General features: G+C 48.9%; 2 protein-coding genes across 2 annotated transcripts in view; both read left to right on the top strand.

Moving 5' to 3' along the window:
* Positions 1-27,446, top strand: part of LOC137524164 (indolethylamine N-methyltransferase-like) — a 543,463-nt gene that overhangs the window by 261,261 nt on the left and 254,756 nt on the right. The gene's annotated exons all lie outside the window — the stretch shown is intronic.
* LOC137525427 (indolethylamine N-methyltransferase-like) lies at positions 1,767-27,446 on the top strand. The gene is made up of 3 exons (XM_068246509.1): positions 1,767-2,068; positions 21,262-21,469; positions 26,730-27,446. The coding sequence occupies exons 1-3, from the start codon at positions 1,918-1,920 to the stop codon at positions 27,160-27,162; spliced, it is 792 nt and encodes a 263-aa protein (XP_068102610.1). The 5' UTR covers positions 1,767-1,917; the 3' UTR covers positions 27,163-27,446.

Here is a 27,446-nt window from a genome sequence, read left to right as displayed (position 1 = left end):
TCTAATCTGATGGGTAACCGTGACAGGTGGTGATAGGGGGTGATTGATGGGTAATTAGTGGGTGTTTAGAGGAGAGAAGAGATGTAAACACTGCACTTGGGAGGTGATCTGATGTCGGATCTGCGGGCGATCTATTGGTGTGGGTGGGTGATCAGATTGCCCGCAAGGGGCAGGTTAGGGGCTGATTGATGGGTGGCAGTGACAGGGGGTGATTGATGGGTGGCAGTGACAGGGGGTGATTGATGGGTGGCAGTGACAGGGGGTGATTGATAGGTGATTGACAGGTGATCAGTGGGTTATTACAGGGAATAACAGATGTAAATATTGCACTGGCGAATTGATAAGGGGGGGTCTGAGGGCAATCTGAGCATGTGGGCGGGTGATTGGGTGCCCGCAAGGGGCAGATTAGGGTCTAATCTGATGGGTAACAGTGACAGGTGGTGATAGGGGGTGATTGATGGGTAATTAGTGGGTGTTTAGAGGAGAGAAGAGAGGTAAACACTGCACTTGGGAGGTGATCTGATGTCGGATCTGCGGGCGATCTATTGGTGTGGGTGGGTGATCAGATTGCCCGCAAGGGGCAGGTTAGGGGCTGATTGATGGGTGGCAGTGACAGGGGGTGATTGATGGGTGGCAGTGACAGGGGGTGATTGATAGGTGATTGACAGGTGATCAGTGGGTTATTACAGGGAATAACAGATGTAAATATTGCACTGGCGAATTGATAAGGGGGGGTCTGAGGGCAATCTGAGCGTGTGGGCGGGTGATTGGGTGCCCGCAAGGGGTAGATTAGGGTCTAATCTGATGGGTAACAGTGAGAGGTGGTGATAGGGGGTGATTGATGGGTGATTGATGGGTAATTAGTGGGTGTTTAGAGGAGAGAATAGATGTAAACAATGGATTTGGGAGGTGATCTGATGTCGGATCTGCGGGCGATCTACTGGTGTGGGGGGGTGATCAGATTGCCCGCAAGGGGCAGGTTAGGGGCTGATTGATGGGTGGCAGTGACAGGGGGTGATTGACGGGTGATTGACGGGTGATTGACAGGTGATTGACAGGTGATCAGGGGGGATAGATGCATATAGTACACGGGGGGGGTCTGGGGGGGGGGGTCTGGGGAGAATCTGAGGGGTGGGGGGTGATCAGGAGGGGGCAGTGGGCAGGGGGGGGATAAAAAAAAAATAGCGTTGACAGATAGTGACAGGGAGTGATTGATGGGTGATTAGGGGGGTGACTGGGTGCAAACAGTGGTCTGGGGGGTGGGCAGGGGGGGGGTCTGGGGGGTGCTGTGGGCGATCAGGGGGCAGGGGGGGGGAAATCAGTGTGCTTGGGTGCAGACTAGGGTGGCTGCAGCCTGCCCTGGTGGTCCCTCGGACACTGGGACCACCAGGGCAGGAGGCAGCCAGTATAATAGGCTTTGTATACATTACAAAGCCTATTATACATACGTGCAGCGGCGATCCGGGTGCTAGTAACCCGCCGGCACTTCCGAACGGCCGGCGGGTTACTACGAGCGGTGGGCGGAGCCAGTCCCCGGCGGCTGATCGCGTCACGAATGACGCGATCGCCGCATAGCCACTCCCGCAGCCGCCCCCGCCGATGGGCGTATTGCGGTCGTTTGGGCCCGGACTTTGCCGCCGCCCATCGGCTGGGGGCGGTCCTCAAGTGGTTAATTCCACATAGCATTTAAGTGATTAGCAAATACTAGGTTTATTATAATTGTCAATCACTTGGTACTCAGCTCAGTCAGCTGGATCCTCATGACTGACTTGTGAGTGTGAGAAACAGTTATGGAAAAATACTGGATCACACAGTAATAGGAGTGACTACCTGCTGCTGTATAACTACAAAGAAAACACCAAAATCTAATAACCACAGTGGAAAGGGAGAAACCAAAGCGAAGAGGATCCTTACGAGATGGATTGTGAACCAAAAAAATTCTACCATGAGCATGACTTTGATTCTAGACATTACCTTGAGACGTATTACTCCGACAAGCCAGACATGGTCTTTGCAGAAGATTCATTGAAATTTCCTATGGTGAATTCTCATTATGTGTTCAGCTCCGGTATGTATATCACAGCAATTCTTCCATACGTGTATATTCCGTATGTGTCCAGCAGGTTTATCTTTTGCTGTTCACATCTTGCTTTTGAACACTAAGGCAGCATGGGTAACACAGGAGGTTTGATAAAAGGCTTATTGTGTATTTACAAACACATGTAACTAATGCCTGTGTTTCTGTGTTTTTAAAGGATACCCGAAGTGACATGTGACATGATGAGATAGACATGGGTATGTACAGCACGGTATGGGCAGCACGGTGGCGTAGTGGTTAGCGCTCTCGCCTTGCAGCTCTGGGTCCCCAGTTTGAATCCCAGCTAGGGCACCATCTGCAAGGAGTTTGTATGTTCTCCCCGTGTCTGTGGGGGTTTCCTCCGGGTACTCCGGTTTCCTCCCACATCCCAAAAACATACAGATAAGTTAATTGGCTCACCCTTAAATTGGCCCTAGACTACAGTACTTACACTACATAATACAAACATAGACATATGATAATAGTAGGGATTAGATTGTGAGCTCCTTTGAGGGACAGTTAGTGACAAGACAATATATATATACTGTACAGCGCTGTGTAAGATGTTGGCGCTATCTAAATACTAATAATAATAATAATGTACAGTGCCTAGCACACTAATAACTATGCTGTGTTCCTTTTTTTTCTTCCTCTGTCTGAAAGAGTTAAATATCAGGTATGTAAGTAACTGACTCAGTCCTGACTCAGACAGGAAGTGACTACAGTGTGACCCTCACTGTTAAGAAATTCCCCTTTTTATCACTTTCTTGTTCTCAGAAGTCATTTTCTGCTAGGAAAGTGTTTTATAGTTGGAATTTCTTATCAGTGAGGGTCACACTGAAGTCACTTCCTGTCTGAGTCAGGACTGAGTAAGCCACTTACATACCTGATATGTAACTCTTTCAGACAGAGAAAGAAAAAAAGGAACACAGCCTAGTTATTTGTGTGCTAGGCACTGTATGTACACATGTCTATCTCATCACGTCACATGTGAGTTTGGGTATCCTTTAATGACAGGGACAAGTACTGCTAAAGACCTGCTGGGAGAATCTCAGCTAGTATTTTGCTAGTCTTATCCTACGTGCCTTTCTATGGGCATTGCTCGCAGTACAGTTTATTAGAATGCTCAGAAAACTGTGTATCATACCTGTTTTTTATTGTGTTGATCGTAATGGATCATTTCAATTTTTGGAAGTTTCAGATCATTTTGGCAGTTACGATCTTGATCATTATTACAATTTTGCATTTCTTAATATTGGCTAATTTTTGCATGTTACAGGAAATTACATTTACAGAATTCACTAAAGTGTTAATAGGCATGAGAAAGCACATTATCACTTAGACAAGTATGTAATGTATGCAACAATTCTTTTCACCAAATCCATTGAAGGCAATGTGCATGATGAAGCACATTCCAGATTCCACATAGATTAATGTTTCAAAAGTGAATGCAAAATTACGATTTTCTTATAATGATGACGAATGTTTGAAATTTTAGATCATGATTTGGTGTCATATTTGTGACTTTAGGAGGTATAGACTAGCTGGGACATTATATATTCCTTAATAGGGATATAGGATATTAATGCATACATTTTGTATTTGATGACAATCTCACTGTTCTAGTTCCTATTTTATTCCCCCCCCCCTTTTTTCCTTTCCATCCCCCCTTTTATTTTCTCTCTTTATTTACAAAGTATATAATGGAAGATTTGATTGTGAACAACAGGTATGTGTGTCTGTGGGGCAGGGGCGTAACTAGGCCCCACCGGGCCCCCCCTGCAGATTTTCAGAGCGGGCCCCCCTCCCCCTCTGGGGCCCGCTCGGAGTTTTGTGGGTGCTGGAGGGGTGGCAGCATGAGGGGAAAGCCTTGCCCACAGTCGGCGGGGAGAGGGGTAGTTCCCCGCTCTCCCTCACCTCGGGGCTCTCCCCTCTGCGCTCCCCTCCAGCTCGTAAGTGTGTGGGGCTGTGGTGGGCAGCGGGCAGCGGCGGGCAGATACATACCTGCTTCCGTGCGTTCCATCGGAGACTTCTCCCTCTAGCGGCTGACGTCACTTCCGGAAGTGACGTCAGCCGCTAGAGGGAGAAGTCTCCGATGGAACGCACGGAAGCAGGTATGTATCTGCCCGCCGCTGCCCGCTGCCCACCACAGCCCCACACACTTACGAGCTGGAGGTGAGAGCCCCGAGGTGAGGGAGAGGGGGGAACTACCCCTCTCCCCGCCGACTGTGGGCAAGGCTTTCCCCTCATGCTGCCACCCCTCCAGCACCCACAAAACGGCCCCAAGCGGGCCCCAGGGGGGGGGGCGGGCCCCCCCGCGGGCGCAGGGGCTGCAGGGCCTATTCCTACGCCCCTGCTGTGGGGTACAGCCATTGGTGGGCAAACCCACATGCCACATATACAGGATCTTCTCAAAAAATTAGCATATTGTGATAAAGTTCATTATTTTCTGTAATGTACTGATAAACATTAGACTTTCATATATTTTAGATTCAAATACTCACAACTGAAGTAGTTCAAGCCTTTTATTGTTTTAATATTGATGATTTTGGCATACAGCTCATGAACACCCAAATTTCCTATCTCAAAAAATTAGCATATTTCATCCGACCAATAAAAGAAAAGTGTTTTTAAAACAAAAAAAAGTCAACCTTCAAATAATTATGTTCAGTTATGCACTCAATACTTGGTCGGGAATCCTTTTGCAGAAATGACTGCTTCAATGCGGCGTGACATGGAGGCAATCAGCCTGTGGCACTGCTCAGGTGTTATGGGGGCCCAGGATGCTTCGATAGCGGCCTTAAGCTCATCCAGAGTGTTGGGTCTTGCGTCTCTCAACTTTCTCTTCACAATATCCCACAGAGTCTCTATGGGGTTCAGGTCAGGAGAGTTGGCAGGCCAATTGAGCACAGTAATACAACGGTCAGTAAACCATTTACCAGTGGTTTTGGCACTGTGAGCAGGTGCCAGGTTGTGCTGAAAAATAAAATCTTTATCTCCATAAAGCTTTTCAGCAGATGGAAGCATGAAATGCTCCAAAATCTCCTGATAGCTAGCTGCATTGACCCTGCCCTTGATAAAACACAGTGGACCAACACCAGCAGCTGACATGGCAGCCCAGACCATCACTGACTGTGGGTACTTGACACTGGACTTCAGGCATTTTGGCATTTCCCTCTCCCCAGTCTTCCTCCAGACTCTGGCACCTTGATTTCTGAATGACATGTAAAACTTGCTTTCATCAGAAAAAAAGTACTTTGGACCACTGAGCAACAGTCCAGTGCTGCTTCTCTGTAGCCCAGTAGAGATGGGCCGAACGGTTCGCCGGCGAACGGTTCCACGCGAACTTCGGTGGTTCGCGTTCGCGTCCCGCTGGCGAACCTTTGCGGAAGTTCGGTTCGCCCCATAATGCACCTTGAGGGTCAACTTTGACCCTCTACATCACAGTCAGCAGGCCCAGTGTAGCCAATTAGGCTACACTAGCCCCTGGAGCCCCACCCCCCCTTATATAAGGCAGGCAGCGGCGGCCATTACGGTCACTCCTGTGCTGCCTGCGTTAGTGAGAGTAGGGCGAGCTGCTGCAGACTGTCTCTCAGGGAAAGATTAGTTAGGCTTAACTTGTTCCTGTCTGGCTGCATACCTGTTCTGTGAACCCACCACTGCATACCTGTGCTGTGAACCCACCACTGCATACCTGTGCTGTGAACCCACCACTGCAAACCTGTGCTGTGAACCCACCACTGCATACCTGTTCTGTGAACCCACCACTGCATACCTGTGCTGTGAACCCACCACTGCATACCTGTTCAGTGAACCCACCACTGCATACCTGTTCTGTGAACCCACCACTGCATACCTGTTCAGTGAACCCGCCACTGCATACCTGTTCTGTTCAGTGGACCCGCCACTGTATACCTGTTTAGTGAACCCGCCACTGCATACCAGTTGTGTTCAGTGAACCTGCCACTGCATACCTGTTCTGTGAACCCGCCACTGTATACCTGTTCTGTTCAGTGAACCCGCCACTGTATACCTGTTCTGTTCAGTGAACCTGCCACTGTATACCTGTACTGTTCAGTGAACCCGCCACTGCATACCTGTTCTGTGAACTCACCACTGCATACCTGTTCAGTGAACCCACCACTGCATAGCTGTTGTGTTCAGTGAACCCGCCACTGCATACCTGTTCTGTTCAGTGGACCCGCCACTGTATACCTGTTTAGTGAACCCGCCACTGCATACCTGTTCACTGAACCCGCCACTGCATACCTGTTGTGTTCAGTGAACCCGCCACTGTATACCTGTACTGTTCAGTGAACCCGCCACTGCATACCTGTTCAGTGGACCCGCCACTGTATACCTGTACTGTTCAGTGAACCCGCCACTGCATACCTGTTCAGTGAACCCGCCACTGTATACCTGTACTGTTCAGTGAACCCGCCACTGCATACCTGTTCTGTGAACCCACCACTGCATACCTGTTCAGTGAACCCACCACTGCATACCTGTTGTGTTCAGTGAACCCGCCACTGCATACCTGTTCTGTTCAGTGGACCCGCCACAGTATACCTGTACTGTTCAGTGAACACGCCACTGCATACCTGTTCAGTGAACCCGCCACTGTATACCTGTACTGTTCAGTGAACCCGCCACTGCATACCTGTTCTGTTCAGTGAACCTGCCACTGTATACCTGTACTGTTCAGTGAACCCGCCACTGCATACCTGTTCAGTGAACCCGCCACTGCATACCTGTTGTGTTCAGTGAACCCGCCACTGTATACCTGTACTGTTCAGTGAACCCGCCACTGCATACCTGTTCAGTGGACCCGCCACTGTATACCTGTACTGTTCAGTGAACCCGCCACTGCATACCTGTTCAGTGAACCCGCCACTGTATACCTGTACTGTTCAGTGAACCCGCCACTGCGTACCTGTTCTGTGAACCCACCACTGCATACCTGTTCAGTGAACCCACCACTGCATACCTGTTGTGTTCAGTGAACCCGCCACTGCATACCTGTTCTGTTCAGTGGACCCACCACTGTATACCTGTACTGTTCAGTGAACCCGCCACTGCATACCTGTTCAGTGAACCCGCCACTGTATACCTGTACTGTTCAGTGAACCCGCCACTGCATACCTGTTCTGTTCAGTGAACCTGCCACTGTATACCTGTACTGTTCAGTGAACCCGCCACTGCATACCTGTTCAGTGAACCCGCCACTGTATACCTGTACTGTTCAGTGAACCCGCCACTGCATACCTGTTCAGTGAACCCGCCACTGTATACCTGTACTGTTCAGTGAACCCGCCACTGCATACCTGTTCTGTTCAGTGAACCTGCCACTGTATACCTGTACTGTTCAGTGAACCCGCCACTGCATACCTGATCAGTGAACCCGCCACTGTATACCTGTACTGTTCAGTGAACCTGCCACTGCATACCTGTTCTGTGAACCCACCACTGCATACCTGTTCAGTGAACCCACCACTGCATACCTGTTGTGTTCAGTGAACCCGCCACTGCATACCTGTTCTGTTCAGTGGACCCGCCACTGTATACCTGTTTAGTGAACCCGCCACTGCATACCTGTTGTGTTCAGTGAATCTGCCACTGCATACCTGTTCTGTGAACCCGCCACTGTATACCTGTTCTGTTCAGTGAACCCGCCACTGTATACCTGTTCAGTGAACCCGCCACTGCATACCTGTTGTGTTCAGTGAACCCGCCACTGTATACCTGTACTGTTCATTGAACCTGCCACTGCATACCTGTTCTGTTCAGTGAACCCACCGCATCAGTGCGCATACCTGTGCAGTTAAGTGAACCCACCTACCTACGTGAGTGCACGCAGTGTGATATACCACTCCGTGCATACCCGATATGGACAAAACAGGTAGAGGAAGAGGTAGTGCCAGAGCCAGAGGAAGGCCACCCGGCAGGTCTGCGCGAGGTCGTGTAAATGTAATTTCGTGTGGACCTGGCCCACAGTACAGTGCTCGGAAGAAGGCACGTCCCATCACCTCCCAAGATTGTCAGGACGTGGTTGAGTATTTAGCGACACAGAACACCTCATCTTGCTCAGCAACCAGCGCTACTACTAGCACCACTTCCGCTGCAGTTGACACTTCGCAAGAATTATTTAGTGGTGAAATCACTGATGCACAGCCATTGTTGTTACAGCCAGATGAATTTTCACCAGCTCATATGTCTGCGTTACGCGGCAACACTATGGATGTAACGTGTAAGGAGGATGAAGGACCTACTGATGGTGCATGTTTGGATTTTTCTGAGTCAAGCGAAGCTGGGCAGGATGATTACGATGATGACGATGATAGGGATCCTCTGTATGTTCCCAATAGAGGAGATGAAGAGGGGGACAGTTCAGAGGGAGAGTCAGAGAGTAGTAGGAGGAGAGAAGTTGCTGAAAGAAGCTGGGGCAGCTCTTCGTCAGAAACAGCTGGTGGCAGAGTCCGGCACCATGTATCGCCACCTATGTACAGCCAGCCAACTTGCCCTTCAGCATCAGCTGCTGAGGTCCCTATAGTGCCCACATCCCAGGGTGGCTCAGCGGTAGTGTTGGGCGAACAGTGTTCGCCACTGTTCGGGTTCTGCAGAACATCACCCTGTTCGGGTGATGTTCGAGTTCGGCCGAACACCTGACGGTGCTCGGCCAAACCGTTCGGCCACATGGCCGAACTAAGAGCGCATGGCCGAACGTTCCCCGAACGTTCGGCTAGCGCTGTGATTGGCCGAACGGGTCACGTGGTTCGGACCCGAACGCGCTCTGATTGGCCGAACGGTCACGTGGTTCGGGTAAATAAATACCCGAACCACGTCATATCTCCGCCATTTGTCTGTGGGTTTAGCTTTGGGTAGGCAGGCAGGGTAGTTCGCGCTCCAGCCACGCTAGCCAGGGTCCCCCCCAGTCATTGTGTGTCGCAGCTGGGAACAGTAGTACACCGCTCGCTCAGCCACACTATATATAGCATTGTTTACTGCCACTGTGTACCTCGCTCAGCCACACTATATAGCATTCTGTGTACTGTTCTGTGTCTGCTGGGAACAGTAGTACACCGCTCGTTCAGCCACACTATATAGCATTCTGTGTACTGTTCTGTGTCTGCTGGGAACAGTAGTAAACCGCTCGTTCAGCCACACTATATAGCATTCTGTGTACTGTTCTGTGTCTGCTGGGAACAGTAGTACACCGCTCGTTCAGCCACACTATATAGCATTCTGTGTACTGTTCTGTGTCTGCTGGGAACAGTAGTACACCGCTCGTTCAGCCACACTATATAGCATTCTGTGTACTGTTCTGTGTCTGCTGGGAATAGTGGTACACCGCTCGTTCAGCCACACTATATAGCATTCTGTGTACTGTTCTGTGTCTGCTGGGAACAGTAGTACACCGCTCGTTCAGCCACACTATATAGCATTCTGTGTACTGTTCTGTGTCTGCTGGGAATAGTGGTACACCGCTCGTTCAGCCACACTATATAGCATTCTGTGTACTGTTCTGTGTCTGCTGGGAACAGTAGTACACCGCTCGTTCAGCCACACTATATAGCATTCTGTGTACTGTTCTGTGTCTGCTGGGAACAGTAGTACACCGCTCGTTCAGCCACACTATATAGCATTCTGTGTACTGTTCTGTGTCTGCTGGGAATAGTGGTACACCGCTCACCCGCCACTGTATAGCATTGTGCTCTGTGTCGCTGCTGGGAATAGTGGTACACCGCTCACCCGTCACTGTATAGCATTGTGCTCTGTGTCGCTGCTGGGAATAGTGGTACTGTATAGCATTTCTGTACTGCCACTGTACTGCTGCCAGTCAGCGTGTACTGTAAGGATAAGTGAAATGAGGAAGAAATCCGGTGAAAGAGGGAGGGGCAAGGGAAGAGGTGTTTCCCCTGACGGTTCACGTACAGGCCACAGGGGAGCACCCAAGAAAACCCACTCAATACCGCCCATGTTGTCCAGGACAACAACCCTCACAAATCCAAAAGAACAGGACCAGATAATTACTTGGATGACCTCTCAAGCGTCCAGCAGTGGGTTAAGCAGCACCAGCACATCACGCACGAGGTCCGAGTCCTCAGCCAGTTACAAGGAGCCAGTGGGCACAAAGCTGACACAACCGGCAGCGACACCACGCACACAACTGCCAGATAACCAGTCCGATGAATTACCTCAGGACACAATGGGGTATTCGCAGGAGCTATTCCCAGCCCAACAAACTTCCACCTTTCAAAGGTCAATGGAGGAACAGCCAGAAATGTTGTGCCTGGATTCACAACCGTTAACTGTGGGAAATGCACCGCGCACTGAAATACAAGGCGAGTCCGAAGAGGACTCGGAAACCCAAATCCCAGAGCAATTTGGGCAGGAGGGGTTGCAATTGCAGGAGGTCGGCCGACAAGATCTGGAAGACGACGTTGGAGTGTGCTGCGCAGAGGTTGTTGTGGGGAGCTCTACTCCACGGCGGCGGCCCACAATGACATATGACGAGTTTGAGGAGATGGAAGAGGAGGGTATGGACAATGTGGACAGAGACCCAGATTTTGTTTGTGAACGAGAACATCGCCGTCGTAGCAGCAGCACAGATGAGTCTGTTGAAGAACCCACTGCTGCACGAGCTCGCCTTGTGCCACAAGGTAGGCGGCGCGCAATTTCAGGCACCACAAGCGTGGAAGTTCAAGTGAGAGGCAAAAGAGGAGCAAACAGAAATCGCCAGCAAGGAGGCAGGTGCTCCAAAGTCTGGGCTTTCTTTGAAGACTGCACTGAGGATGTTACCATGGCGATTTGCAAGGTGTGCAAGACCCGCCTGAGCAGGGGGAAAAGTATTAACAACCTCTCCACCACCAGCATGAGCCGTCACATGCTATCCAAACATCCCACTCTTTGGGCAAACGCGTCAGGACAGGGTACCAGAAACAACACTGCCTCCCTTGGGTTCACCAGACCCGCCTCAGCAGCAGCAGTAGCCCAGCCATTGCGTGGTTCACAACATTCACAAACATCAGACGACGCTGACACTGTCACTTTCCGGAGTAGTGCTCTTGAGGTCTCCCAGTGTTCTTCAAACACAACAACCAACAGCCCTTCCGTGTGCAGCGCTACGGTTCAGTTGTCTGTGTCGGAGATGTTTGAGCGCAAGAGGAAATTGCCAGCAAATGACCCCCGGGCCGTGGCAGTAACAGCCAGCATAGCCAAGCTTCTGGCCTGCGAAATGCTGCCATATCGATTGGTGGAGACAAACAGCTTCAAGGGCATGATGTCAGTGGCCATCCCACGTTACGTGGTTCCCAGCCGCTACCACTTTGCACGCTCTGCAGTGCCTGAGTTGCATGAGCACGTGGTCAGCAAAATAACCCGAAGCTTGAAGAATGCCGTTGCCTGCAAGGTTCACCTCACCACTGACACCTGGACGAGTGCGTTCGGCCAGGGTCGATACATCTCCCTTACCGCGCACTGGATGAACCTTGTGGAGCCTGGCAGCGATTCCTCACCTGCTACGGCACGGGTGTTGCCCACGCCACAAACAGCTGCACCGCCATCCCTCACACTGGATAACAGCAGCACCTACCTCTCTGACTCCTTCTCCTCCAACGCATCTCAAAGCTGTACCTCATCCGGAAACGCTAACCCAGCAGCAGTAGGATCGTGGAAGCAGTGCAGCACAGCTGTTGGCATGCGTCAGCAAGCGTTGCTGAAGCTGATCTGCCTTGGGGATAAGCAGCACACAGGGGAGGAAATTTGGAAGGGAATAAAGGAACAGACGGATTTGTGGCTGGCACCGCTGGACCTGAAACCGGGCATGGTTGTGTGTGATAATGGGAGTAATCTCATTCGCGCTTTAAGGTTGGCTAAGCTGACACACATCCCTTGCCTGGCGCACGTGATGAACCTAGTAGTTCAGCGGTTCCTGAGGACATACCCAGGCGTGGCCGATCTTCTGTTGAAGGTGCGTCGAGTGGCCAAACATTGTAGAACTTCCAGTACTGCTTCGGGGGCACTCGCCAAGATGCAGGAGCGCTTCAATCTCCCCCACCATCGCTTGCTGTGTGATGTCCCTACGCGCTGGAATTCTACGCTGCACATGCTAGCCCGCTTTTGCGAGCAGAAGAGTGCAGTGGTCCAGTACATGACGGCGCAGTACCGAGGCGCATCCGGCCAGCTGCCAAGCTTCTGTGGAACCGATTGGGCCAACATGTTGGACCTCTGCCAAGTCCTCCAAAATTTTGAGCAATCCACGTTGCTTGTGAGCAGTGACAACTCTTCAGTCAGCATTACCATACCACTGCTGTGTTTACTGAAGAGGTCGATGTTAAAAATCAAGGAAACAGCTGTCATGATGCAACTGGGGGAATCTGAAGGAGAAAACGATCAGCGTGATGGTACCAACATCAGGCCATCCGCCTCAGGGAACGCTGGCCCCAGCAGCTATGACGAAGAAGAGGAGGAGGAACAGCTGGAGTTGGAGCAGGAGTTTCATGCCACCACTGACGAGGGCCAGAGCGGTGCACGTTGGACTTCCACAATTCAACGCGAATGGTCAGCAGAAGCAGACCAGGAGGAAGGTGACGACTATGATGCATCACAACAACTATCACAACGCTCACAAGAGGATGATGAGGATTCTGGTGGGACTCTGGCACACATGGCTCAATTCATGCTAGACTGCATTGAACGTGACCCACGCATTGTGCGCATTCTGGACAACACCAATTACTGGGTTTATACCCTTCTGGATCCACGGTACAAACACAATGTTCCAAAACTGCTTGAAGAAAGAGTCAGACAGGTCAAAATGGAAGAATACCAGCAGGCCCTTGTGGAGACTTTAGAGAGGAGATTGACATCCTCCCCCTCCTCTAGCCAGTTGTACGCAGACAGACTGACTTCCGCAAACCCAGGACGACCAGGAGGGCAGCAAACAACGCAAGCCGCAGCTAGTACCCAAAAGGGAATGGTATCGGCAGTGTCCTTGGAGTGGGAAAATTTTCTGACACCCATGCAGCAGCAGCCCACTGAACAGCAAGCGTGCAGATCCACCTCCAACACCGATCGCCTGGAGAAGATGGTCAAGGACTACATGTCAGATGACGTAGCTGTGTCTAACAATCCATCTGCACCCTTCAACTATTGGGTATCGAAGCTAGACACCTGGCACGAACTGGCAATGTACGCAATAGAGGTGCTGGCTTGCCCGGCAGCGAGCGTTATGTCGGAACGCTGTTTCAGTGCTGCCGGAGGCATCGTCACAGATCGGCGTATCCGCCTCTCCACAGAAAATGCAGACCGTCTGACTCAAATTAAAATGAATCAATCCTGGATTGGAAACGACTACGCAACACTCCAGGACCCCAACCAAGTAACATGACCAATGAACATCTGGGATGGTTTAGCGTTTCCGGTCCCTGTTTATTGAACCTCTCATCTGTATTACACTTATGACTGCATGGCGGCAAAAAGCATTGCTATATCCGCACGCTTTTTGTCCTCATGCAAGGCCTGTGTTGTTGTGTCTCAAAAAGCTTGGCCTTCTCCTCCTGCGCCTGCTCCTGTTCCATCACGTCTGCTGCTGCTGGGTTAGCATTTCCAGTCCCTGTTTATTGAACCTCTCATCTGTATTACATTTATGACTGCATGGCGGCAAAAAGCATTGCTATATCCGCACGCTTTTTGTCCTCATGCAAGGCCTGGGTTGCGTCTCAAAAAGCGTGGCCTTCTCCTCCTGCGCCTCCTCCTGTTCCATCATGTGTGCTGCTGCTGGGTTAGCGTTTCCAGTCTCTGTTTATTGAACCTCTCATCTGTATTACATTTATGACTGCATGGCGGCAAAAAGCATTGCTATATCCGCACGCTTTTTGTCCTCATGCAAGGCCTGTGTTGTTGTGTCTCAAAAAGCTTGGCCTTCTCCTCCTGCGCCTGCTCCTGTTCCATCACGTCTGCTGCTGCTGGGTTAGCATTTCCAGTCCCTGTTTATTGAACCTCTCATCTGTATTACATTTATGACTGCATGGCGGCAAAAAGCATTGCTATATCCGCACGCTTATTGTCCTCATGCAAGGCCTGGGTTGTTGTGTCTCAAAGCGTGGCCTTCTCCTCCTGCGCCTCCTCCTGTTCCATCACGTGTGCTCTGTGCTGCTGCTGGGTTAGCGTTACCGGTCCCTGCTTATGGAACCTCTTCTCTTTATTACATTTATGACTTCATGGCGGCAAAAAGCATTGCTGCTATATCCGCACGCTTCTTGTCCTCATGCAAGGCCTGGGTTGTTGTGTCTCAAAAAGCGTGGCCTTCTCCTCCTGCGCCTCCTCCTGTTCCATCACGTGTGCTCTGTGCTGCTGCTGGGTTAGCGTTACCGGTCCCTGTTTATTGAACCTCTTATCTTTATTACATTTATGACTGCATGGCGGTAAAAAGCATGCTATCCGCACGCTTCTTGTCCTCATGCAAGGCCTGGGTTGTTGTGTCTCAAAAAGCGTGGCCTTCTCCTCCTGCGCCTCCTCCTGTTCCATCACGTGTGCTGCTGCTGCTGCTGGGTTAGCGTTACCGGTCCCTGTTTATTGAACCTCTTATCTTTATTACATTTATGACTGCCTGGCGGTAAAAACCATGTTACCTGTGCAAAGAAACATGACATTTTCAGCATTTAAAAGACAATTTTTCCTTTGAAACTTTACAATCAATTTTCTCAAAAACTATAAGCTCTTTTTGCTAAAAAATTTTTTCCTCTTGTACCCACTCCCAAGGTGCACATACCCTGTAAATTTGGGGTATGTAGCATGTAAGGAGGCTTTACAAAGCACAAAAGTTCGGGTCCCCATTGACTTCCATTATGTTCGGAGTTCGGGTCGAACACCCGAACATCGCGGCCATGTTCGGCCTGTTCGGCCCGAACCCGAACATCTAGATGTTCGCCCAACACTACTCAGCGGTGTGGAAATTTTTTAATGTGTGTGCCTCAGATCGGACCAAAGCCATCTGTTCGCTCTGCCAACAAAAATTGAGCCATCGAAAGGCCAACACTCACGTAGGGACAAGTGCCTTACGAAGGCACCTGGAGAAAAGGCACAAACAGCAATGGGATGGCCACCTGAGCAAAAGCAGCAGCAGCACACAAAAGCAAAGCCACCCTCCTTCTCCTCTTCCTCCTCCATCAGGTGCATTATCTGCTTCTGCCTCTTTCTCCCTTCCACCTTCACAGGCACCCTCCTCCACTCCGCCTCTGCCCTTGAGCGTTTCCTGCTCCTCTGCCCACAGCAGCAGTCAGGTGTCCGTGAAGGAAATGTTTGAGCGGAAGAAGCCAATTTCGGCCAGTCACCCCCTTGCCCGGCGTCTGACAGCTGGCGTGGCGGAACTGTTAGCTCAGCAGCTGTTACCATACCGGCTGGTGGACTCTGAGGCCTTCCGTAAATTTGTGGCCACCGGAACACCGCAGTGGAAGATGCCAGGCCGCACTTATTTTTCGAGAAAGGCCATACCCCAACTGCACCGTGAAGTTGAGAGGCAAGTGGTGTCATCTCTTGCGAAGAGCGTTGGGTCAAGGGTACACCTGACCACGGATGCCTGGTCTGCCAAGCACGGGCAGGGCCGCTACATTACGTACACAGCCCATTGGGTGAACCTGGTGGTGAACGATGGCAAGCAGGGCGCAGCGGACCAAATTGTGACACCTCCACGGCTTGCAGGCAGGCCTCCTGCCACCTCCTCTCCTCCTGCTGCATGCTCTTCGCTGTCCTCCTCCTCCTTGGCTGAGTGGCAGTTCTCCTCTCCAGCTACACAGCCCCAGCTCCGCAGGGCCTATGCTGCATGCCAGGTAAGACGGTGTCACGCCATCTTAGACATGTCTTGTCTCAAAGCGGAGAGTCACACTGGAGCAGCTCTCCTGGCTGCTCTTAAGAAACAGGTGGATGAGTGGCTGACCCCGCACCACCTGGAGATAGGCAACGTGGTGTGCGACAACGGCAGCAATCTGCTTGCCGCTTTGCATATGGGGAAGCTGACACACATACCCTGCATGGCACATGTCATGAATCTAGTGGTTCAAAGATTTGTGGCAAAGTACCCTGGCTTAGCGGATGTCCTGAAGCAGGCCAGGAAGTTCTGTGGGCATTTGAGGCGGTCTTACACAGCCATGGCACGCTTTGCGGAAATTCAGCGCAAAAACAACATGCCGGTGAGACGCCTCATTTGCGATAGCCTGACTCGCTGGAACTCGACCCTGCTCATGTTCTCCCGCCTGCTAGAACAGAAGAAAGCCGTCACCCAGTACCTCTACAACTACAGTAGAATGAAACAGTCTGGGAAGATGGGGATGTTCTGGCCCGACAACTTGACACTGATGAAAAATGCATGCAGGCTCATGCGGCTGTTTGAGGAGGTGACCAACCTGGTGAGCCGCAGTGAGGGCACCATCAGCGACTTAATTCCCTACGCTTACTTCTTGGAGCGTGCTGTGCGTAGAGTGGCGGATGAAGCTGTGAATGAGCGTGACCAGGAACCGTTACGGCAGGAACAGGCATGGGACCAATTTTCATCAGACCCAGCTGTTTCCTCAACACCTGCGGCAGCACAGAGGGGGGAGGAGGAGGAAGAAGAGAAGTCGTGTGCAGAAGATGAGTCAGATTCAGAGGATGATGAGCAAGGTGTTTCTTTGGGGGAGGAGGAGGAGGAGGGGACAGCGGCAGGAGAACAACCGCAGCAGGCAGGGGGCTTGTGCTGCTCAACCTTCCCGTGGTATTGTTTGTGGCTGGGGGGAGGAGGTTGACTTACCTGACGTCACTGAGGAAGAGCAAGAGGAGATGGAGGGTACTGGATCCGACTTTGTGCAGATGTCGTCTTTTATGCTGTCCTGCCTGTTGAGGGACCCCCGTATAAAAAACCTCAAGGGGAATGAGCTGTACTGGGTGGCCACACTACTAGACCCTCGGTACAGGCACAAAGTGGCGGACCTGTTACCAACTCACCGGAAGGTGGAAAGGATGCAGCACATGCAGAACCAGCTGTCAACTATGCTTTACAATGCCTTTAAGGGTGATGTGACAGCACAACGCCAGCAAGGTACCACTGCCACTAATCCTCCTCCCGTGTCCACGCAGTCAAAGACAGGACGCTCCAGCGATCTCATGGTGATGTCGGACATGCGGACGTTCTTTAGTCCAACGCCTCGCCGTAGCCCTTCCGGATCCACCCTCCACCAACGCCTGGAACGGCAGGTAGCCGACTACCTGGCCTTAAGTGTGGATGTAGACACTGCTGTGAACAGCGATGAGGAACCCTTGAACTACTGGGTGCGCAGGCTTGACCTGTGGCCAGAGCTGTCCCAATTTGCCATCCAACTTCTCTCCTGCCCTGCCGCAAGCGTCCTGTCAGAAAGGACCTTCAGCGCAGCTGGAGGCATTGTCACAGAGAAGAGAAGTCGCCTAAGTCACAAAAGTGTTAAGTACCTCACCTTTATCAAAATGAATGAGGCATGGATCCCGGAGGGCTGCTGCCCGCCCCAAGACTAAGTCAGTCCCCGCACACACAGCATCTCTGCCTGCACGCCGTGTGACTGGTTGCCTGGCTTGCCCCAAGAAGACTAAGTCGCTCCCAGTCCCTCCACACAGCATGTCTGCCTGCAGGCCGCTTGACTACCTTCTCCGCCACCACCAACAGGGTCCGGGACTCCAGGCGGATTGCTGAATTTTTTAGGCCGCTGCTAGCAGCGGCCGCTGTAATAATTTTTCTGGTGCGTGTACATGACTGCCTAATTTTTCTGGCTGCACTGCGGGCAGCTGCAACAACAAAAGAAAAGGCATCTACATGCGCCCATTCCCCTTCGTGATCATTACCTTGCCGTGGTGAAGGGGCTTGCGTATCACAATGAAGCAATGACCGGCGCATAGATGAGTGTCTCGGGGGGCACACAAAAGATAATAAGGTTGTTACTTCATTGTGGTCAGACCAAATTTGATCAGCTGGACAGTCACTGTTCTGTCATTCAGCTACATCAGCCAGGCGACCATATGGGCTGTAAAGCCACCAAAACATGCACTCTCGCCATGGTGCGCACCAGTCCAGCACGGCCGTCACTACACAAACAGCTGTTTGCGGTGCGTTACACGGTGAGTTTGTTGTGTCAGTGTGAAGCAGTACCTTAATTACACTACCTGATTGATGTATACACATGCAAGATGTTTTAAAGCACTTTAGGCCTGTCATTTAGCATTCAATGTGATTTCTGCCCTTAAAACGCTGCTTTGCGTCAAATCCAGATTTTTCCTGGGGACTTTTGGCGTGTATCCCACTCCGCCATGCCCCCCTCCAGGTGTTAGACCCCTTGAAACATCTTTTCCATCACTTTTGTGGCCAGCATAATTATTTTTTTTTTCAAAGTTCGCATTCCCATTGAAGTCTATTGCGGTTTGCGAACTTTAACGCGAACCGAACCTTCCGCGGAAGTTCGCGAACCCGGTTCGCGAACCTAAAATCGGAGGTTCGGCCCAACTCTATAGCCCAGGTCAGGCGCTTCTGGCGCTGTTTCTGGTTTAAAAGTGGGTTCATGCTTCCATCTGCTCAAAAGCTTTATGGAGCTGAAGATTTCATTTTTCAGCCTGACCTGGCTGGCACCTGCTCACAGTGCCAAAACCACTGGTAAATGGTTTACTGACCATGGCATTACTGTGCTCAATTGGCCTGCCAACTCTCCTGACCTGAACCCCGTAGAGAATCTATGGGATATTGTGAAGAGAAAGTTGAGAGACGCAAGACCCAACACTCTGGATGAGCTTAAGGCTGCTATTGAAGCATCCTGGGCCTCCATAACACCTGAGCAGTGCCACAGGCTGATTGCCTCCATGTCACGCCGCATCGAAGCAGTCATTTCTGCAAAAGGATTCCCGATCAAATATTGAGTGCATAACTGAACATAATTATTTGAAGGTTGACTTTTTTTTGTTTTAAAAACACTTTTCTTTTATTGGTCGGATGAAATATGCTAATTTTTTGAGATAGGAAATTTGGGTTTTCATGAGCTGTATGCCAAAATCATCAACATTAAAACAATAAAAGGCTTGAACTACTTCAGTTGTGTGTATTTGAATCTAAACTATATGAAAGTCTAATGTTTATCAGTACATTACAGAAAATAATGAACTTTATCACAATATGCTAATTTTTTGAGAAGATCCTGTACATACATATGTGGATCTGTATGCATAACACTGATTTTATTTGTAACCATGTGAAATTGTGAGCGAAGTCACATTATACCACTTCCCTTTCTTTATCTATATATACTCCAGGGAACCATTAATGGTACACCATTATGGTGACTGATTATTGGGAAATTTCAATATTACTTCCCTCTTAAGATCGAGTAATTTAAATAAGGAAGATCCTTTCTAAAATTTGTATTGCTATATATACAATTTTTAATAGTTTTATTCAGTGATCTTTATAGTATTGTGATAAAGGAGCAGCTTTCTAACTCCTCCTTCTTATTTATATATTCCACCTAGTGGAAGTTACATCATTAGCACCACCTTTATGACCTCACGCTATTTTGCATAGTACTGCCCATATAATGTGGATTGGCCAATCCCAGAGAACAAATGTTTACCATTCCCTATAAAAAGAGATGCCGCCATATTGTTTTATATTAGCCTGATGAAACATAGAACGTTTTCTCTGAGAAACGCGTCGTTTTTACTAATAAATAAGCCCCTTTTTACACCTTACTACCTCACCACTCTCTATTTTATTTGCGGCAAGTCAGCGGTTATATCTGCTAGCCACACAATACTACTCAGTACGCTACTGACATCGCATAGACGCCGCTCACTCCCATTTGGTCTCGCAAGGTGAGCGTTCGCCAGGATCTAATGTTTGGCCTGCCTATAGCCTCCCTGGAAGTGTCCAAACTGAGAACATGACTCCCTGGTGGCCCTCCGGATTCCCCGCCTGGAGCTGGATCGTGAGCCTGGTCCCTGGCCCCTAAAGGGACAAACGCTATCAGAGGCTGTGTCCTACGAGCAGCCATTTCTGAACAGGTGAGACCTGTCTTTGGCAGGGTGGATGCTCCTATTTTTTTTTGTCACTCAGAGCGCTCTCTCTTTTGCATGATTTTACTTTCTCTAGTGGATACTGAGAGCTGCCTAAGGAGGATTGCCAGATCGCACTAACAGGGAACTGTCTACATTCCCGATTTGCATTGCTCATAATTGGCAGCAAAAGTAGTGGCAAAATCACTTCTATGTGAAATTCAAGCTTATCACCATTTAATTGTGTGGCTTCTGCATCTGGCCATGTGGAAGGGCAAATTTCCTATGTGGATGTGAATGGCAAGTCTCTGGTGGATTCCTCTATAACAATGTATGTGCAGCTTTGGGACACTAGAGCAGGAATCATGGGGCACACAAGAAGCTTGCCAGAACTCACATGGTTTATCATGTTTTTTGCAAATATGTGTGACTAATGCCTGTGCTTTATTGACAATTAAATTGGGGCACTGATTGGGACCTGCTACAACACACCCAGAGCTGCCTTTTGAAAAAAGAAAAAAAGGTTAATTCAAAATATTATTTAATTACTTTCTTATTGCAGAAGAAAGTCTAGGGAGCAGGGACGGCATTGGGTCTTATCCCAACACAGGGCTACTTAAAGTGTACCAGAGCTAATGGAACATAAAAGTTTTATACATACCTGGGTCTTCCTCCAGCCCCATAAGCTCGTATCACTCCCACACCACTATTCTCCGCTGCCCGCAGCTCCGGTACCGGGTTCCATCACTTCAGCCAGTCGCGGTCAGTCTGCGCAAAGGGAAGTACATCCTCTATGTATCTCTCCAGCGGCTGCTGGAGAGATACGCAAAGAGCGCACTTCTCTTACATCAGACTGGCTGCGACTGGCTGAAGTGTCGGGACCCGGTACCGGAGCTGTAGTCGGCTGAGGACGGCGGCATGAAAGCGATCCGAACTTATGGGGCTGGAGGAAGTCCCCGGTATGTATAAAACTTTTATGTTCCACCAGCTCTGGTGCACTTTAAGGTAGTTGGGTATTGGGTTAATTTACAAAATAATTACTGCTTTTGCTGAAAAACTTGTATTAGGAGATAGATACATTTAAATTAGTTTAACAGCTTCATGGTTTGACTTGATGTATTTAATAGATTGTTTTAACAACCCTTCAGGTTTTGTGAAGGGAGATGTTTTGATTGACATCAGTTCTGGTTCCTTCATTCATCATCTATACCTGGCTTGTGATGTCTTCAAGGACATAATTATACTGAAGGTCAATGAGAAATGTAACATGGAGACAAGCAGATGGAAAGACTCTCGTACTGGAGCTTATAGCTGGGAGCACGCATCAGCCCATGCCGCCAAGTTAGAAGGAAAGAGGTGAGTTTTCTTGTTAATATTAGTTAAATTAATGATCAACACCAAAGGATTGCCTTCAGGCCAAATTCACCATTTATTTTGTGGAATGTCAGGTATTGGATAGGCACACCTTACCGTGAGTGATTGGGTGCTTAGCCTAGATGCAAAAGCGACATCAGTCCCAGGGGCAAACGCAGGATTTTTAAGGGGGGGATTCCTGAAAGGTCCAGAAGCACTTATGTCCTCGACTGCTTCCGAATACAGGTGGCTCCATACTGCCCATGCACAAAAGTGCGCTGGCGTATTACGGAGCTGCCTATCTTTGGAAGTACTCAAGGACACGAGTGTTTGAGGGCTTCAGGTAGCAGAAAATTTGAATGGGGGACAGCACTAGAACAACTCCCCGAGAGAGGAACGGGAGATAGACTTAGTTTGGACAATTCAGTGGAATATGCCACATAGTGTCACATAGCGCAAACGATACCCATATGATGCAGGGATATATGAATCTGTGGAAGATGGCGGCGCTATATAAATACTAAATAATAATATTTTGCCTCAGCAGAATTGCACTTTTATTTAGCTTTCCTGTATGACAAGAAGACACAGCCAGCACTAGGGGAAGAGGGAAACAAAGGTGAATGATGGAGGCTGGTGCACACCAAGAGTGCTTCTGAGCATTTTTCAAATCAACAGTGATAGGGTAACATTAGCTCTTTTCTAAAGTTACCCTATGACAGTGTTCTCACAGCAGCGTTGCGACTTTTTCAAAATCGCACGTATACTGCATGTAGCATGTTTTTGAGCGATTCATTAAAAAATCGCTCTGAAAATCGCTTCACAAAATCACACTCACAAATTGCTAGCGATTGCTATTGTCATTTTGGCGTTGCACTAGCCCAGAGAGAGGAGTGGAGAAATTGAGAATAGTCTGAGATGGAGCAGAGAACTTATCTGTATTGCAGTCCCACATCAGACAGGTTACTTGCCTGTAATCAGACTCCTGCCCCTGCCAGTCTCCCACACAAGTCAGAAAGAAGCCCTCCTGGAGTCTAGGGACTGTCAAAAACTTTTCAACTTGTTTAACACCTTATCCACACATGCAGTCATTATAACAATGGGGAGAGACCAGACAGATGTTTGCCCACGGACCCTGAGTCCAGGCAAGCTCTGCATCATGCTGTGCATATTTACCAGCTTGCCTGCCCTCTAATTGCATCATGTCTGACACTTCTGTACTGTGGAGAGTCCAGGACTCCAGAATCAACATTCTCTCACTGCAGGCTGTATCTTCTTGTAGGGGAAGCACGGCTGCCTCTCTCATTCTATTAGCTGGAGGGAGGCACCAGAAGTAAGAAGAGAGGGAGAATGAGGCTGTTTATATTATGGCTCGCTTCCCTGGCTGAATCCACAGCTCAGTGCAGGGGGGGTGTTCCAGACACCCTGAATAGCCCCCTCCATTCGCCAGTGAGTCCATATAGGTAATCCGAGTATGGCTAGCACACCAATGTAAATATTCCAGGAAGTTTGTTCTTTATTGCATACACAACATGTTGTGCATGCAATAAGGAATAAACTTCCTGGAATATTTACATTGGTGTGCTAGCCGTACTTGGATTACATTTATTTTGTGGAGAGTTAGACAGTGAATGGGACAGAATACTTCAATAGCATAACGTCCTTCAGGGTAGGAGAGGTGGTGAAGACATGGTCCACACTATGAGGTTGAGGCATGGGGCAACGGTAATATTTTTGTGCACAGTTCTTTTATTTCTATTTCACCAGAGCTTCTGGAAAATCAAAGTATAAGCAGAGTGTAACAGAGTGTACCTGGTGCGGTCTCTGCAGGCTGCTCTGATAGTTTGGAGCAGCTGGAGGCAGCTTCCTCTTTGATCAAAGGCATCCCCGGCTTCCCTGTAGACGTGACTCAGAATGTTGGCATCCCCAGCTCCCCTACAGATGTGGGTCAGCATGTTTTTTCTGGCAGGACACGCGCAGCTCAGAGCTGTCTTTATAGGCTTAGAAGGAGGATCTAGCTGACATCAGCAGTGATGTCACTAGGTGACATCACTAGGGGAGTGGTTCTGGGAAATTGGGATTTTGTATATAAGGCCAGAGCTCTCAGTCTATCATTGGCGTTGATACTAATCAGTTCGCTGGTTCTTGGCCTAGCTAGCTACTCTGAGTTACATTAATATATTTTGTAGACGGACAATATATATGTACTCCAGTTAGTTAGTCATTTGTTATATTCGTATTGATTATTATTATTGTAATTCATTCGTAATATCCTCCTGATATTATTGAAGTAACATCTTATTGTATATTATTATTATTGTATATATTTACCTGTGTACCGACCTCTTGCTTGTTTCCTGACCTCGCTCTAGTCTAGTCCTTCTGTGCCGCTGCCATCTGATTTACGTTACCGACTCGGCCTGTCCCTGACTGTGTTATTGTCTGATCCTTGCAATACGACTGACATCTGATACACGTGTATGACCCTGCTCGATTTGACTACGATTTAGCTTAACGACTTTGTACCTCGATATCACAAAAACTTGTGCACAAGTTCTGACCTGGCTAGACTACACATTGTACTATTATTGTGTATTTTTCTGTACGTTGTCTCGTCACGCACCAGCGTGATACAGAGACCTTGGAGCACTGCAGGGACCTATGACCTTTTTATTTTACCTAAAGATTATTGGCCATATCCTATTTAAGGTGATAAGGAGATTGCCAGATGCGAGCTACTTATCACCTTTTTACCGCACAAGGATTACCAGCAAATCTTATAGCCAGTTTCCTTAGTGTGATTGACGATCGCTAGGGAGAATTACTCAGGTGACAACCTGAGTGATGCTCCCATGTTCCTGGCGATAGGGAGCGAGGTTTAGCAGTGTGGTGCTGTCCTTCAGCACCACGGCACTGCTTCCTCGCTCCCCAGAGATGTGCATGCACGCCAAACATCTGCCCCCATCTTTAATAAGGCAATTCCCAGATCCCCCCACCAGCCACCGCACATCGCTGAAGCCCTCCGTGTCTGAGCTGGGCACCCCTGTCAATTGCCTTTCAGCCCCTGAAAACACCAAGTCCCAACACTGTAATCCTTGCAGGACCTGAGCCAAGCTCCCCATTGGTCCCCTGTCTGGACCAATGAAAATGGACACTTTTCTACAATTTATTTCCTCAAAACTACAAGATCTTTTTGGAGAAAAGAAAATCCTCTTGTTAATACTATTCCACTTAACATACCTTGGAAATTTGGTGATTACAGTCCATACACCATAAACCCTCTACGACCTACTAACATATGCATTAGATTGTTAGCACCACATCTCCAAGAATTAAGATGAGGAAAAGGCCCCTGTTTTTGACATTAGAAAAGGTAGTCACTGTGGGAATTCCACGGTCACCTATATGACAAGGAGAGACCAGGAGGCAAAGGGTGCAGTATTGTGGGGTATTAGATGTTAGATTGTACTATAAGAGTATTTATACTCACAAAGGTGGATGGCAGTCCCTGCAACCACCATATATTACCTACAGGGAAATAACCTTTCCCACTCGGTTTTCAAGGTCCTACTGGTACTAGACGGTCGCCCTCCTGGCTGGTCTTTCTTGCTTGTAGATAACACCAAACCCGGAAGGTGAACACCTTCAAAGGAGATGTAAGATATAGTACTGGGGGGCGGAGGCACCCAAAAATAAGTAATGTAATGAAACAAAAAAATAATAAGGGAAGGGAGGTGTCTTCATCACTCCATATGTAAAAACCGAAACCAAATGTAAAAAGATTAAATGATTTATTCAGCATGATTAAAAGGACAACTCATTTTGTGGGTCTCAGCCCACTTTGGGTCAATACAAATGCCTTTAAAATGTGTTCTTTTAATAGTGCTGAATAAATCATTTAATCTTTTTATATTCACCCCGTGGTTTGGGTTCTTACATTGGGAGTGGTAAAGACACCTCCCTCCTCCTTATTATGTTTTCATTTCCTTGCACCTATTTTGGGCACCTCCACCCCCAGTCCTGTTCTCGACATGAATGAAAGGTTTGGCCCCCCACCCCTCCCCGCTAAGCTCTCCCTTCTGCTGGACCCTATAAAATGAAAGGTTTGGCCCCCCCACCCCTCCCCGCTAAGCTCTCCCTTCTGCTGGACCCTATAAAATGAAAGGTTTGGCCCCCCACCCCTCCCCGCTAAGCTCTCCCTTCTGCTGGACCCTATAAAATTAAATATAAGTCCCCCGAAAGCCTGCCAGGTACTTTCGGGGGACTTATATTTAATTTTATAGGGTACAGCAGAAGGGAGAGCTTAGCGGGGAGGGGTGGGGGGCATTTCCGACCCCCCCCCCCCGCGTTTGGGGCATGCTCTCCCTTTATGCTGGGACCCTATAGGGGGCCCCAAAGGGACATATTCGGGGTCCCCATAGACTTGCATTGGGTTCGGGGTTCGGCACGAACATGCCGAATATCGGGGGCATGTTCGGCCGAACCACCCCGAACCCGAACATCTGGATGTTCACCCAACACTAGTTCCTATCTCATCGCTTTTCTCCCCGTGCCTCTTATGTCCACCTCGGTTCCCCCTGTGCCTCTTTTATCCCCATGTTACCTCTTGTCCCCTTCTGTCTCAGCTCGTGCCCCGATATAGGTAGCCTGGTATAGTTGACCCCAGTATAGGTAGCCAGGTATAGGTGGTGCCCCAGTATAGGTAGCCAGGTACAGGTGGTGCCCTCAGTATAGGTAGCCAGGTATTGGTGGTGGCCCAGTATAGGTAGCCTGTAGGCAGATATAGATGGTGCCCCAGTAAAGAAAGTCCACTGTAGCGGGCTCACTTATCTGCTCCCCACGTTCAAGCACTGATGTCACTCTTCTCTCAGTGCTGGAACGCGGTGTGCTGGTGAGCGAGCCACAGGCCCACAGCCAGCACATGCATCCCTTCCAGTGCTTTGGGGGGCCCAGGGCCCCCAGAAGCCCTGGGTCCCTCACTGCAGTGTTAGTTGTCCCCCCCTGATGGCTGCCCTGAATGAATGATGCTGAATACAGCTCTACAAAGCAGTATGAATTATCCTGTATCACTCTAAGAAATTGCCCAGCCAGTCCCCTGTAATGCTCAATGTGATTAATTCAATGTCTCATATCTCCTGTACTACTGCCATTGCCATGTATACCACAACCAATTCTGGGTATGTCAATTGTCGTGTTGGTGATTTTAGATGATTCTGATACTGATTCAAAGCTTCTGTTATTTATCTATTTAATCTTGTTCCAGTTCCCAAATTCAGGACAAGGATGAGCAGCTAAAGGCAGCCATCAGTCACGTGATATCATGTGACTTTGAAAATGAAAACATTACCCATCCTGTTGTGCTTCCGATTGCCGACTGTGTCACCAGTGGTATGATATTGGATGTAATCAGCAAAGATGAAGATGATTATATGAGGAACCTGGAAAAGATCTCAAAGTTACTGAGACCTGGAGGCCACATGATACTAGCTGCGTTATTAAATGCATCTTATTTTACGGTTGGAGGAGAGAGATTTCACATTTTTAAATGTGATGAAAGCTTTGTGAAAAATGCCCTCACTAAGTTGGGCTTTGTTATTGATTATTGTGCAGTGCAGAGGAGAAGGGATGACAGTAAACTCACTGATTATAAAGCTGCTTTGTATATCTCGGCTTGCAAGACTAAGCAGGTTAACTAGTTTACAACTGAGGGGGTTTTCCCCTTATGGACCAGAGCAATTTTCCACTTTCAGTGCTACTTCCATTCATTCACCAATAACTTAATCACTAATAATCACAACAAAATGATCTATACCTCTCTTTTTTGCCACTAATTGGGCTTTCTTTGGGTGCTACATTATGCTAAGAATAATTTTTATTCTAAATGCATTTTAACAGGAATTTTAGCCAGTTTTCAGCCATTATAGTTTTAAAATAATATATGCTGCCATAATTAAATTTAAAACTCACATATTATATTTGC

The sequence above is a fragment of the Hyperolius riggenbachi genome, chromosome 7 (assembly GCF_040937935.1).
Source record: "Hyperolius riggenbachi isolate aHypRig1 chromosome 7, aHypRig1.pri, whole genome shotgun sequence".
In the NCBI taxonomy this organism is placed as follows: domain Eukaryota; kingdom Metazoa; phylum Chordata; class Amphibia; order Anura; family Hyperoliidae; genus Hyperolius; species Hyperolius riggenbachi.
Note: the sequence above shows the minus strand (reverse complement) of the source record. Positions and strands in the feature narration are given on the sequence as shown.

Excerpts from the sequence above, each read along its gene's own strand:
- LOC137525427 (XM_068246509.1), top strand. The coding sequence starts at position 1,918 with ATGGATTGTGAACCAAAAAAATTCTACCATGAGCATGACTTTGATTCT. Across the intron at positions 2,069-21,261 it reads TCATTATGTGTTCAGCTCCG|GTTTTGTGAAGGGAGATGTT; the intron begins GTATGTATATCA and ends ACAACCCTTCAG. Across the intron at positions 21,470-26,729 it reads GCCAAGTTAGAAGGAAAGAG|TTCCCAAATTCAGGACAAGG; the intron begins GTGAGTTTTCTT and ends ATCTTGTTCCAG.